The following is a 15,305-nucleotide window of genomic DNA, read 5'->3' as shown; positions in this document are numbered from 1 at the left end:
CTATTTTGGGTTCATATTTTTTTGATAACCGTCTTGTTAAATTGTTGGTTTATGTTTTTTAGACAATCGTCCAATCATTTTTCTTCTCGCACATTAAGTTTATCATTTATGGTTTAATTTTTTTCGTTATGCTACTATATAGTATATACATACATACATATACGAGCGATCGATTATTGTTAATATTATTGGTCATAAATGATCTTGATGATCTTCACCAAAAGGCGCTGCATGAACTCTATTCACGTATATATATAACTGAAACTGCCCTTCCATTCGATATATTAAACGATCATATTAAATGAACCATTATAAAGAATTCAATGGTAGTATTAGTTACTTTACTAGTAGGAAGGGGAAGCGCTTGATCTTAGACTCAGTCGTCTCATCCACCCGCGGTTGCAATTTTTTACCTATAAATATGTAATCTACATTCATTTTTTCTTTAAATCAATCATCTATCTCTTTCTCAGTTTCTTTCTCTAATTAACATGGCTCTAACAGCCACCAAGAGCAGTGCATCTAAAAGTGCGTCCAAGAGAAGGTACTACAGCTCATCTGACAGTGATGATGACTACTCTTCCGTGGTTGATGAGGGAGCCTCTGGCACTCTTGACCTTCATCATACACCACTTGTATCCAAATATGATGATCGAATCAGACCCTTGCTTAACTGCGTTGATAACCTCCGTCATCTTAAGGTGATGCAAGAAGGGATCCAACTCCCGACCATCGTTGTTGTTGGTGACCAGTCGTCTGGGAAATCCAGTGTGCTTGAGTCACTTGCTCGAATCAGCCTCCCTCGTGCACAAGGCATTTGCACCAGAGTACCATTGATCATGAGGCTACAGCATCATGCAGACCCTCGCCCTCAGCTCCATTTGGAGTACAACAATAAAAGTGTTGTTACTGATGAAACTCGCATCGAAGAGGATATTATTGCAGCGACGGATGAGATTGCTGGAAATGGGAAAGGCATATCACATACTCTGCTCACACTGATCGTGAAAAAGAGAGGTGTCCCTGATCTTACCATGGTTGATTTGCCCGGAATAACCAGAGTTCCTGTTCACGGTCAACCCGAAGACATCTACGAGCAGATATCTGCAATCATCACCGAGTACATAACTCCGGAGGAGAGCATCATTTTGAATGTGCTCTCTGCCTCCGTTGACTTTTCAACTTGTGAATCCATAAGAATGTCTCAACGAGTGGACATAACCGGACAAAGGACGCTTGCTGTTGTTACCAAAGCAGATAAAAACCCCGAAGGTCTTTTAGAAAAGGTTACATCGAATGATGTAAACGTTGGCCTCGGGTATATCTGTGTCAGGAATAGAGTGGGTAAGGAGAGTTATGAGGAAGCTAGGATCAAGGAAGCGAAGCTGTTTGAGACACATCCTCTACTGTCGTTGGTTGATAAGTCCATGGTCGGGGTCCCTGTTTTGGCTGAAAAGTTGGTCGAGATTCAATCGACAATCATATCAAAGTGCCTCCCGGATATCGTCACAAAGATCAACGAGAAACTTACTGGGTATGTCGATCAATTGAACAAGTTACCTCGGAAGATGACCTCTGTTGCAGAAGCCATGACGGCGTTCATGAGAATCATCGGTTCTGTTAAAGAATCGTTGAGAAAGATCCTGATTAGAGGCGAGTTTGAGGAGTACCCGGATGTTAAATCCATGCATGGAACTGCTCGTCTATCAGAAATGTTGAATGAGTACTTTTTCAAACTTCAAGCCACTGCTGACAATGAAGGAAATGGGTTTTTCTTGATGGAAGAAATCAGAGTTCTGGAAGAAGCCAAAGGGATTGGACTACCCAACTTCCTTCCTCGAGCAGCTTTTCTCACCATACTCAACAGAAGGGTAAATGGAATTTCTCGTATGCCTGTTGAATTCGTTGGGAACTTGTGGCATTATATTGAAGATGTTTTGATCAGTGTCTTGTTGCGTCATTCCGAGAATTACCCTCCACTACAATCTTCAATGAGAAGATCTGCACACAATTTGATGGCAAAGATTAAGGTGGCTTCTGTTAACAGAGTGACGGAGATGGTGGAGATGGAGAAGATGACAGATTATACTTGTAATCCAGAGTATACACTAATTTGGCAGAAGCTGATGGCTCATGAACAAACTTTCATGGAGGCCATCATTGATCATTCAAAGTCAGGGAAGATTAACATCGAGTGGTTGAACTATGAGGTGGAGCATCTGAGAAAGTATGGTGTTGATGTGGTGAAACAAGCATTTGATATGAAGATGAGAATGATTGCTTATTGGAAGATCGTGTTGAGAAGAATGGTGGATTGTATGGCTCTTCATATGCTTTTTAGCATTCAGAATCTAGTTAACAGGGACATGGAGGTGGAGATACTGGAGGAGTTAATGGCACCATATGGTGGTGGTATTGAGCGGATGTTGGAGGAGGCACCAATGGTGGCAGGAAAACGGGATAAGTTGAACAGAAGTATAAAGTTGCTGAGGGACTCTAAAGAAGTTGTGGCAAACGTGATTGATCAAATCGCTGCATATGGTGATTAGGTGTGCCCCTCTTTTTCTCTCATTTTGCAGAAGTTTAAGTTGTTGGCTTTTGTTTTTATGCATATGATCTTTTTAAGATTGTTTTTTGTTATTTCCAAGCTGTTATGAGGACTTTTATATTTAATGCTTACTTCGTTTGTTATTTATTGAGCTCTTTCAAGTTTTAAGCGTAGTGATTCACATTTTATCCACAAATGCTTCAAAATATAATTAGCTTGCCATGGAAATGTACCAAATAACAAATTGTTGAAGAGTATAATTCAAGAATCAAATTCTACATCATCAATACATGTGTTGCAGTAGCAACTCGAAACCAAATAGAGCTCCAACTGGGCTAAAAACCAAAATAAAACAAACATACAACACATCACAATTAAAAAATTCATGGCTTCAAGATAAAATTTCCACTTTCACCATAGAATTCCTCCAACTGCTCCTTTTTGTTTATCTTAAAACCTCTAATCCTCACTTCCTCAGGCAATTCAACACAATCTTTATCAACACTCTCAATCGTCCACCCATTGTTACACACAGAGCCTCCCACTTTCACCTAAATTTTCACATATTTAAACATTAATATATTATGCCTATACATTCATCATGGCTTCAAACTTTTTCCATTAAAAATTGTTAAAGAAGTTAACATATACCTCAGCTTCATCAACAGAATCAACAATAAGAGCTCCATCCAATTTAAGATCTTCAATAACAACATTGTGACCCTTTATAACCAATGTAGATTTTTGAGAAACAGAATTGTTTCCTTTCACTTTGCTTTTAACATCAGAAAATGTAACAGCCCACTTTGGTTTCCACACAACACGTGACCACACTTCCACTTCTTGACCATTAAAGACTTGTGTAACTGGATCATCTACCTTCACACTTGCCTATATAAACACTTAAGAAACTGGAATTAACTATAAATAAGATATAAGTTATATGATATATCAAGAAAGTTAAAGAATTATAGGAACTGTTTTAAAAATTTTGCTAACCTTTCTTAAAATCATGCTGTTTGCTCTATAAATTGCTGTTTCTCCAGAAGTAGCACTGTGATATGGATTTCCTTTAGGTACCTTTAATTTAGTGATTTCTAAATTAGTTAATTATATCAAATCAAGTATATACATTGAGAATTAAAATACATTTTTTAATTTAGTACCTTTGCAGCATCTTCCGGATTGTTCTTTACAGGTGCATAAGCAAGCCATGTTTCTGTCACCTAAAGAGTGATTAAAAATTTGGAAAAATCTTAAGTTGTTTAAAGATATCTTAAACTGGAAGAAGAAGTTTTACTTACTGTGAATCCAACCCTAGCAGATGGAGGCAATGTTTTAGGATAATCTTGCATCATACATTCCAATCTTGTGGAGGACTTGAATTCAGTTTTAGTTGAATCTTTGTATCTTCAATGCAAATTATACAAATTAGTTTTTGGGCCAAAAATTATTAGGAGATTTAAAAATAAGAGAGAAAATTACTTGGGGTTAATAAACTCCTTTATGGCACCACCGGTTTTTGAGAGCTCATCAATGTAAGGGCCAAGTTCAAGAATTAACTGCAATGAAACATAATTATTTAAAAAACAAGACTTTATGATGATAAAAAAAAAAAATCAAAATCAGATGAGAATCTAGAATCATACTTGGTTTATGTTTCCAGGGTATGGAGAATAGCCAGTTTCACAATTGACATCACCATCAGGATGACCTGTTGCTCTAAGGAGAGGATCAAGCTGATTGTATTCCACATTAATCACCATTTCCCTACCTAATATCATATTATTTAAACACAACAATAATCATGGATAGAAATGAATGATAAATATATATATATATATATATATATATATATATATATATATAAATTGTATTCACTAGTCAACAAAATTTACCATCTGTATGAGTAAGCTTTGTAATGCCTCCAATGGCTTCTTTGGCCTTTCGAGGAACAGCAAGAGAATTAACATGGTATTCTTTAGTGGCACTAACTCCTAATGCTGCAGGAATCGCCTAAAAAATGGGAACAAATAAAATTTTATTTAAACTTTTTTCCCACATGAAGTAATTATGCTACGATTTTAACGAACCTTAAAAAGAAGTCCATTTGTATCTTGAAAAAATAAGACCCATCTCAAACCAGCATCTTTCCTGCAAAAAAAAAAAAAAAAAAGTAACAGTGGCTTCATAACTTGGATCAAGAGGGTTAACAATGGCACTTATAATTTAAGCTATAATTGCAAAATGAAAAGATTATATAGGACACAAATAAAGTAATAAATTTCTACACACCATTCTTTAAGAAGACCACTGGAATAAAGAAGAGCATGAACATCACCATGGCCATGAGGTTTTGTCTAATAAGAAAACAACAGATTATGATATTATGAAAAGCCAAAGGGATCAACTTGTATAACTTTTAAAATCTCACCTGTATTTTGTATTTATTGTTTGGGTCTAAAGCAAGTCTAGCATCATTATCAGCCAAGCAAGCAACCTTTTCCTGTAATATGATTAAGGCGAACTATCAACATTCAACACCATGTTGACTGCTGTAAATTGTAATGAGCATCAATGGTGGAAATTTTTTTCACCTGTTTTAAAAGTTTTACTTGTGTAGGTTTCATTCCAAAATAAGAATTTGATTCTAAGAGTTGTAACGTATGCCCATGTGTATCATCTGATGTCATTATCACAAGAGGTACGTCTCTTTGGCATTCACCTACAATTCAGAAGTAATGATGACATGAAGCAATCAGAAAATAATGAACTAGTTGTTGGATGATACAAAAAGTGAAAAAAGAAGAAAACCTTGAGCATGCTTGTAGCTAGCTTGTGATAAGGATAATATGGACTCAATGTAATGTTGTAAGAAACAAGTTCCTGTAGTTGTTTCCATAGGAAGCGCTACCTGTGATATGGTGCTAAGTTTACTATATAGCATTAAGTCGATAAACAAATGTTTTGATATTAGTATTGATAAAATGATGTGAAAACCTTTATTCCTTTGTATCCAAGACGTTCCCCAAGCCCTCCTGCAACAAGAACAAAGGCAGCATTCTGTATCTGCTTCACACCACTCTCCTCATATTGGATAAAGTTATCATCACCACAAGTGAGGACTTCACCTGATGGAACCTTCAAAAATAGAGACCTTATTTATATTGAATGTTCATAATGAGAGAAACTTAACAATGCAGATAATCAAGAAAACAAACGGCCAAGTTGCAGTGATTGATACCAAAAGATGGGGTGTAGTAGTAACTTACAGAAGGTGTGAAGCCATCAAATGGGTTCCTTCCTGCCTTTGAATCTGCCAAGAGTTCTCTGGCAGTCTTGATATATGATGCCAAACCTCCAGGGTAGCTTGAATTAAGCAGATCTATCTAAAAGAACTAAGCAAATGTCATTCTAGGATACAAACAGCAGCAAAAATTATTGCAATCCTTTGCATAAGCATCAAAAAGCTAGGATCTGATATACTTTTTAATATAATATTTCCAATTTGGGGTAATGAAGATGCGATTACACGATACCAAGGTCAATGGAGATGGGCCATCAAAGGGATAACATATAGAAACGACCTAAATTAATTGCCTGATTCAAAAGCCCTAGCAGCAAGTAAAATTACCTGAGCAAGCAGAGCCTTTTTATCATCATCATCAACACCAGGATCAGGCCAATTCTCAAACAAATGAACCTGCCCCGTCTCCAACAACATCTTTCCGAGCTCTATCTGCACATACCTCAAAAAGGTAAAATCAATCCCGTGCGACTTCATTTTATACAGACACACATATACACATACACATACCTGTTCGGGAGATAGAATCGAGAGGTTTTTTTGGAGATTAGGAGATGAAGATGTGGAGAGTTCATTGAGTTGAACGGTGGCGAGTTTCTGAATGGCGGAATCGACCGCTGAAGCCATGAATTAGGAAACTGTGAGAACGCTCTCAACTGTGATCCAGACACAGAGCTCGGTAATTGCAAACAAAAAATGGTGAAAGTGAAGAAGATGATTACAGCGATGAAGTAAAGAAATGGCAGACGAAATATTTTTGGAGTACTTATTCATATCGATCTGTGGTCGGGCTGGGTCACATTTTTCTCGATTTAGGTAGCGATTGGGTTAGTTTTTTTTTTATCATAAAAGTGTTTTTTTAATAAAAGTATTTAGGGGCTTATGGTTTTTTTTGGAAAAAGCAGTTTTTAAAAATATTTGGGTTAGTTTTTGCGGTAAAAAACCTGAAAAGTTAATAATTTGGTTTAAAAAATTGTTTGGCTCAGTTTTTAGGGGTAAAAAGCTAAAAAGCTAAATTTTTAAAAAGTGATTTAAAAAAAAAAAAAAAAAACTAAAAAACTATGATTTTCTAGCTTTTAGAAAGTCTTATATTTTGCCTATATAAAAAGCTTCAAAAAGATATTTCAAAAGTTATTTTTAAATATCCAAAAGCTGCTAAGTTTTCAAAAAATGACTTTAGTAAAAGCTAAAAAAACTATGATTTTCTAGCTTTTAGAAAGCCTCATTTCAAAAGTTTTTAGGGGTAAAAAGCTAAAAAGCTAAGTTTTTAAAAAGTGATTTTAAAAAAAACTAAAAAACTATGATTTTCTAGCTTTTAGAAAGCCTCATATTTTGCCTATGTAAAAAAGCTTCAAAAAGCTATTTCAAAAGTTATTTTTAAATACCCAAAAGCCTCATATTTTACCTATGTAAAAAGCTCCAAAAAAACTATTTTTAAATACTCAAACACTTTTGTAGCTTATTAACTTTTCAAAAAACTAATAAGCTAATAAACTATTTTGAAAAGCAATCACAAACACCTACTTACTTCTTTTATAATTATTTCCTTGAGAGTTTAATATTTTGATTTATGTGTCACCTTGAAACATCCTGTTTCGAGAAGTTTATTATTTCAGGATTGTGGACAATAAATGGATCAAGTAAAGGTTTTGGGCTTCAAGGGAATAGGGTTTAGACCCTATTGGATGTGGATAATATTGGTTATGTGATCCAAGCTTTTGGTTTGTGTTTTGGAGTCAAAGGGTAAAATAGGAAACGTGATGTTTTGGACTTCTTTCATGAATTAAGGATTTTAGTTCGGTATGTTTTAAGTCAAAAGTAATTAGATAGGATTGTGAAGCTCTTCAGTACCTTTCCTTGCATATAAAGAAGGCTGGAAACGGAGTTGAAACGAAGAAGTTATGGCTGTTTGAAATTGAAGTGGAAATTGTAGGTTTTTTGGATTACGCAGGGCATAACTAAAAGTTGCACAGGGCGTAATAGAGGTTTAATGAATTACGCATGGCGTAATCTGGGCAGATCAAAACCCTAAATCTTTGGTTTTGAGCCTTATTTAAGGGCTCTAACTTATGGGAAACCCTCTCATTACCAGCCTTCATCACCTAATATCATCCCTTGAGAAACCCTAGCCTCCTCTCACTTGTTTTTTAGCCTTGGCATCATTTATGATCTTATTTCTCCATTGGAAAGTTGAATCTCGAAGAGAAAGGTGGTGGAAAAGTGTATAGAAGAAGAGTTCAAATATAGATCCAGCAAGATTACATCATTCTTGGTCCATTGTGAGTAAAAAGCTTCTAACTTGCTTATTGGTTTCATAGATCTAGTTATTTGTCAAATTTGCCACTTTTTTGGTCATTTTAGTGCATAAAGTTTAGATCTTGAAAGTTTGTGACCTTGTTATGGATAAAGTTGGAAACTTTATCCATCTAAACATCATATTGATTCACAGATGAAGGTTCGTGACTTGGAATTAATTGATTAAGTTGAGAAAGATGCATTTTTGGTCCCTTTGAGACTTAAAGACCGGATCTTGATTGTTTTGACCATCTAATGGATACAGTTTATAAAGTTGGAAATTGTATCCATTATGGAGCTAGTAGGAATCAGATCTAAGCTTTGAGTGAAAGGTCTTAATGTATTAAGTGCTTAAAATGAAGTTTTGGATGTGGAGGCTTACGCAGGGTGTACTTAAGGTTACGCAGTGCGTAGTCTGGTTGGACCCCCTATTATGGAATAAGGCTCTACGCCATGTGTAGAGCTGGAGTATGCAATGCATAGGTAAATGGATGTTGACCTTGACTTTTTGATCTGTTGACTTTTAGTCGACTTCGAGGACTTGAGGACTTAGAAGGGCAAAATGGTATGTTGCCCAAATGAGGATTTATCTTGGTATTTTGAATTGTTAAGTTGGAGTATTTACCTTAATTACTCATTAGGGTTTGGTTTGTGGATATGTTAGTGGGAGAGACTTTAGCACCGACAGCTCGTGTGTAAGATATATTCGTTTATCGATCAATGTGAGTCTTCTCATTATACTTGTGGTTCAAAGGCACCGATGTCGGCTCATTGGATTGTGTTATGTAGGATGCTAGTTGTCTTTGTGACTCTTGCATGTATGATTGGGTTGAAATATACCCTAGGGCTGGGGTCCCAGAGCCGGGCTCATAGTTGTATGTTTGGGTTGAAAGAAACCTCAGGGCTGGGCCCACGATTGTATGTTGGGTTGGAATATACCCCAAGGTTGGGCCCACTGATTAGTATGGTATGTGGTACTTTGAGAAACTCATTAAACTTTTTGCTTACGGTTTATGTTTAAAATGTTTCAGGTATTTTTTGTTTCAAAATGAAGGGTCTGGTTTGATCGCACTACATCCCCTGGAAATTTATTCCGTACTGAATGTTTACGAATTACTCTGATGTTTTGTGAATACTTTGACTCTGATTGTCTTTTGGAACAATAAAGGAATGGTTTTAAATTATTTAAAAATAAAATTTTTTATCGGTATTTTTAGAATGTTACACACCTATTAATAAAGATTACTGCGGATTTGTAGTATTACAATTAAATATTTATACAAAGTGAGGAATTTTTAGAAAAATATAAATCATGCATTGAATTTAAGTAGTTGCATACCCTTCAAATTCCATTTTTTCTATATCATAAAAAATAAATAAATAAATAAACAAATAAAAATTACAAGATTACACCAGTTTTTGTGTTGGAAGTCGTTCAACATAACAAAATTATTTAAAAAAATCAAATCTCTTTAGTTTAGAAAAACCGTAGGAAATCAAATCCAGAAATTCAAAATCTATCATAATCACACAAAAGTTTATAAAGTTTATAATGCTTTAATCCAAAAGAAATCCACACAATTTATTCCTTATTATTATCAAAGGACTTTAACAAAAAAAATTATAAAACCTACATAATGTTACCTGAAAACCCTAACATTTGAATGTTGTCTTCGTCTCTCTGGTCACCACTAGGATTAACAACGATCGTTATTAAGTTGGACCCCATCCCACTCTGTAGCCCTGAGTGCTCGTCCTACTGAGTTCGTCTGTAACGCTTGCGTTTCTGGCTAAGCATTAATTTTATGATGTAATAGTTATGGTCAACAATAGTAACCTATTTTGAAGTAATGAAGAAGATTTATTTGAGTGTTATGTGATTTATGTACAATATATGTGCTTATAACGATATAATAAATAATAATAAAAATATGTGTCAAAAATAGAATAAACATTTGACCCAATATCTTTAAAGAAAGTCGAAGTACTCGTGACAAGGATTTCGGAGATATAAAGAGCGCTGAAATCCGACTTATAACGAAGAAGTTATGACCCGTCGAAGTTTCACGACAAAACCGGCACGACGCCGCGGATCGTAAAAAGTGAATTTTTGATAAACTACTTTTTAGCCTTAGAAATTTAAACGACAGTTGTAGTAGACGTTAAACCGAGAGCATGCATATAGAGAACGTCCAAATCTGACTTCGTTAGAGGAAGTTGTGGTTTTTCTAAGATTTAGCATAGCAGTGCACAACCCGGAAATCGAATTTTGGATCGATCAATTTTTAGCCGACACAACCTAAACGAGAATTGAAGATCTCGTTAATAGAAGTTTGACGATATAAAGACAGATGAAAACAGACATCGGATGACAAAATTATGAATTTTTAACGGACTTTAACTGTCTAAACCTGTTAAAATATAACTTTAAAAATAAAGTCAAAGTTAGCCGACGGAGTCTAAACGAAAGTTGTAGATCACGTCGCTAACTACGCTTGAACATAAAGAACGTCAAAAACAGAGCTCGTATGCGAAAGTTACAGAATTTAGAAGATAATTAAATTATGGGTTAAGTTCTGGAGCGACACGTGGCACAATCACATCCACACCTTCTTCCCCACGGCTTTGCATGAGATGCTGGCATGTGGAGTAAGTACGCCCAACGTAGGGCTTGGTACTCCCTGCGTACCGTGTACGCCCAGCGTACAGGTTTAGTACGCCCCGCGTACGCGCAATTCTCAGTCTATAAATAGAGGCACAAATCACCTCATTTCTTCACACCTTTTCTCAACTTCTCTCACAAATACACCCAAACCCTCTCTTCCTTTCCATAGCACTTCCTAAGTGTTAGGAAGCGAGTCCCGGAGCGCCAGAAGGCTCCGAGAAGAAGAGCTTTCGGCTCAGAAGTTCTGCCCGCGCAATTCCCGGTTCCTCGCTAAACCCCCTTGTAAGTGAGTTACGCTTACCCTACTTTAAGTATAACTTATGTTTAATTTCATTATCGTTATTATAAACCTATAAACAAGATTTATCTGTGATTCAAAGTCGTTATACTGATTGGTCTACTTACGGGGATGATGTCTAGGTTGTGATTTAGTGAGGTGTTTAAAGTGAGATTTTCAAACAGTATACTTCGTATACCAAACGGACCCTACCTCCGATATGATCCTACCTGGTTGTTCCTTACTTGTTAGATCATGAAAGTAGATTTTGGGTTAATGATGAATCTAGACTAATAACTGGTCGTAAACTCACAATAAATATTAGACTAAAACTTAATAATAATATTAGGTTTCGTCAACGGGAAAGACAATTGTTAGAAGCGAAGCGCTGCCCAAATTTCGAGTCACCACCTTAACAGGTGAGTGCATATTTACGTTCATCTTACACATAGATATGAAGTATTTAATATAAATTACGTGCTATGTGTGCATATTATCTGTGTTCTTGATATCTATGTTGGATGAACAATTTATAGATGTTTTTACTTGATTTAAACTGTATATATATTTTATATCTGCAAATATGTTGGGTAAAGATGGGTAGATGAAATAGATGATGAATGATGAAATAAAATGATGAGAGGCCTCGGTGTTTAAGTTGATCCAGTCATCCAGCGGAGTATAGATGATGACCACAAACTATCCTAAACAGTCTAGTGGAACGCTAGCAGGCTCACAACCTGTAGGTGTTTGTGAACAACGTGTTCACCTGGTGTACTCCATCCCCCTCATGGTTGTCTTACTGACATATATTGTTGAGGAATCCCCTAAGCAATATTGTCTTCCCGATGATAATCCTTAGGCTAGGTCCTTTGAAATAGATGCTTTAGGGGACAAAAAGTGAGGATAACAGGAACAGGTAATCGGGTTGAATGATTTGATGAAAATAAAGAACTTAATTATTGTGGGTTGAAACCCTATATACTTACCAGGCTCCAAGCCTGACCCACTCAGTTTCTTGTATTGCAAGTAGTGGCAAAAGAGCACATGTGTGATGATCAGATGAGAGATTTATGGGTTATAGGTCAGTAGAATAATAGATGTTGTAAGGCCTATGTTATTCCTGTTTATGCTTATGTACTGTATTGACAATGACATCCCAACGTTTTTAATATAATTAAAAATACATTTATTCGGAAATGCTTTGATAATATATTTATCATATTTTTGGGAACAAATTTCGCAGTATTATTCTTCAAAATGATACTCTGATTTTAAATAAGGCATAAACAAATCGGTCTTTTTTTTGCCGTGAAATTGGGGATGTCACATCGTCCCTTCCCGTCATGCTATTTGTAAGTCTCTCTTTTTCTCCCAGAATCTCACTCGTAAAACCAATATTTATTTCTCTCTCACACAAACTCACTCACGGCCGTCTATATCTCAATTTGAATTTGATTCAAGAGTCTTATGCCATTATAATCTTAATATATTTAAGTTTTGCTTTTATCGATGTGAATAACATAAAGAGTAAATTATATGAATCGTCCCTTGTGTAACTATCAAAATGCACGTTTAGTACCTATTTTCAAAAATTAACTCGGTATGTTCCTTATATATCGTTGAAATTTGCACGCTTCATTCCTAACAAATGATTTTGTTGCGGATTTAGTCCATGCCAGATATGAAATGATCATAATTCCCTTTATGGATTTATTTATTATTATTATTATTTATAGGAAAAAAATGCCCCTCTCTTTACTAATATGTGTGTGAGATCGAGCCATCCAACCTTCACCCTCCCTTCCCCTCCATCAATGCCTTCCCCGACACCATTTCCGGGAAACCCACCTCTCACATTTTCCGCAACAACCACCACCCACCTTTTCCAACACCACTATCGCCTCCAACGATTAAATCCCAATTATCAAAGACTACCCCCCCTCCTCTTTTATGAACAAGTCGTACACATAAAATCTGCATCCCTTGACTAACCTGAAATCTATATTCTTCTGAGAAGCGACTTTAGGGTTACAGAAATCGATCACAATACTGCCTATCTTAAAAATTAAAACAATGGTGAAACCTTCATCTCCATCTCCATCTGTATTTGCAACTATGAATAACAAAATAGAGATTTTAGGGTTGCAAAAGCGATTTTATGGTTACAGATTTGTTCAAAAGAGGAAATGGGGGAGAAATGGATGTCGGAGCTCTAGCTACCCAACAGTTGTGAAAAAATCTGGTTAAGCTCCTACGATTCACCGAAAAAATATGTTCGAGCTTTCGATGTTGCTCTCTTTTATCTACATGGTGGTCCTCCAGATCTATAAATCCTCTTCAATCCTCTTACCGAAGACTGTGATCATGGTAACGTTTATGGTTCCACATGAGACCGTTGCTGGTTCTGGAGGTGATGGGGGTGGTTCTTCTCCACTGAGTATACGAAACAGTGGAGAAGATGAGAGTTGAAGGGTGGGTTGGGGTAGGGAATTGGGAACTCTTTCTACACGCTAAAACTGTCACACCCCCGAACCGAGTAAACGGCGGAAACATCTGAGGGCGAATAACGTCATGTACAATATCATAACAATTGAATAATAGAGATCAAAGCATTACAAACATTGTATTGATAATTTAATGTTTACATCCAGCTCGAATCATTGTTTGACTCCAAAAGCATACGACAAAAATATAAGACGTAACAATGCTAAGCTCTGTCTTCACAAAACCTGTGTGAGTACCTGTCTACTGACTTCATGAGAATACAAGTGGTTTTGAAAAAGTGTCAACATTTAAGTTGGTGAGTTCATGAGTATTTTGTATGAGAAAGGTATGCTATTGTTCCTTGAAAATGATAGTGTGTGTTGGGTACAAAGTTATCCATGTATGACTTTGTAAATGGGTTGACTTTTGTAGACCCACTTGCATGTGGTGCTTTTGCCTTGTGACATGAGAGATAAAGAGTGAGAGAGAGACATGTAAACACCTCTATATAAGGTGGGTTCATACCACTTATGGAGGTGTGCTTGAGAGATGTAAAATTGAGTGTGTAAGTGTGTGTTATTTATGTAGATTTAGATCTAGATCTCTTTTTGTAACACCATACATAATCGAATGCATCTCTTAAACACCGAAATCACCATGTTCATTGTGTGTTCTTTAATTCCGCAAGCCAAACCAATGCTCATAATTCACATCAATTGGTATCAGAGCGGGTCTTTGAAGATCAACACGATTTTTTGAAGAAACGATTCTTGGTTTGGCAAAATTTGTCACAATTGGAGCATTTATGGTGAGTCTCTCTCTATGATCTCTCTTAATCTCATTGATTCGTGCGTTGTATTCTTGATTTTTGATCATTTTGATTCGTTGGATCAATTTTTTTGAAAAACCCGTTTGTTATGATCCAATAATTTTTTCGTTGATCAAGTCCCGATCCAATCCTATTCGTTTGTTCGATTCGATTTTCAAATTGCAAGTGTTCGTTTGAATTAAGATTTAAGCTCAAAATTCATTTTATGATCTAATATCTTGAATATGTTATTGTTCATTCGATCCAAACATTCAGCCCAAATCTCACGTTTATTCCTATTCATTGGTCGAAAGGATTGAGCCCATAATGATAATATTCAACACCGTTCCAATTCAATTTGTTGGCCCAATTTTAATTCACTTTAAATCGTATTCGGTGTTGATCTTTAAAATGTTGACTCAAAAGTCAAAATCGTATGAGTTCTCATCCTTGGAGTCGTATTCGATTCTTCTGTCTGATTTCGCTTTTGACTTGATTCTTGATTTTGTAGTTTGAATATCGATTCTTAATTTTTGGTTGTTCGACATCAATCATTGTATTGGACTCGATGTCGAGGTATGTGTTATGTAATAGGGTTGGAATGTCGAACTTATTTGCGCTAATGACGATTTGACGATGTCGGATGATTTTTGGGTTCTAATCGCAATCAGTTTTAATGATAATTATCATTTGGAGTTCGAAATTGATTTTTGTTTTTGGAATCGATTACAATTGATGTCGGTTTTGTGAAGATTGGTATCGATTTTATGAATTGGGTTGAACTCGATGACGATGGCAGATAACGAAATCAAGTTGACTGTGTTCATCGAGATGTTGATTAAAAGCGAAGGCAGTGTTGTAGAAGAATTCGACTTTGAATGTTGATTGTTTTGATGTTGATGGCCATTGTCTGTAAAA

The 15,305-nt window shown here is 35.9% G+C and overlaps 2 protein-coding genes across 2 annotated transcripts; one reads left to right on the top strand and one right to left on the bottom strand.

Annotated features, from left to right (window-relative positions):
* Nucleotides 1-491: 491 nt before the first annotated feature.
* On the top strand, nucleotides 492-2,642 carry DRP4C (Dynamin related protein 4C). The gene has a single exon (XM_079077290.1). It carries the CDS (start codon nucleotides 492-494, stop codon nucleotides 2,547-2,549), a length of 2,058 nt encoding a protein of 685 aa, XP_078933416.1. The 3' UTR covers nucleotides 2,550-2,642.
* An 89-nt stretch (nucleotides 2,643-2,731) lies between these two features.
* Nucleotides 2,732-6,641, bottom strand: USP (UDP-sugar pyrophosphorylase). Its single transcript, XM_079079995.1, has 17 exons — nucleotides 6,366-6,641; nucleotides 6,183-6,287; nucleotides 5,821-5,937; nucleotides 5,549-5,689; nucleotides 5,363-5,462; nucleotides 5,146-5,273; nucleotides 4,983-5,054; nucleotides 4,844-4,908; nucleotides 4,642-4,702; nucleotides 4,447-4,564; nucleotides 4,198-4,322; nucleotides 4,034-4,110; nucleotides 3,853-3,958; nucleotides 3,715-3,774; nucleotides 3,548-3,628; nucleotides 3,200-3,439; nucleotides 2,732-3,099 (listed from the first exon to the last, which is right to left on the bottom strand). Exons 1-17 carry the CDS (start codon nucleotides 6,480-6,482, stop codon nucleotides 2,932-2,934), a joined length of 1,881 nt encoding a protein of 626 aa, XP_078936121.1. The 5' UTR covers nucleotides 6,483-6,641; the 3' UTR covers nucleotides 2,732-2,931.
* Nucleotides 6,642-15,305: the final 8,664 nt, after the last annotated feature.

Source organism: Lactuca virosa, chromosome 2 (assembly GCF_052849685.1).
Source record: "Lactuca virosa cultivar CGN04683 chromosome 2, Lactuca_virosa_CGN04683_v6, whole genome shotgun sequence".
NCBI classification, from domain to species: Eukaryota; Viridiplantae; Streptophyta; class Magnoliopsida; order Asterales; family Asteraceae; genus Lactuca; species Lactuca virosa.
This window is presented reverse-complemented; position numbering and strand designations above follow the sequence as displayed.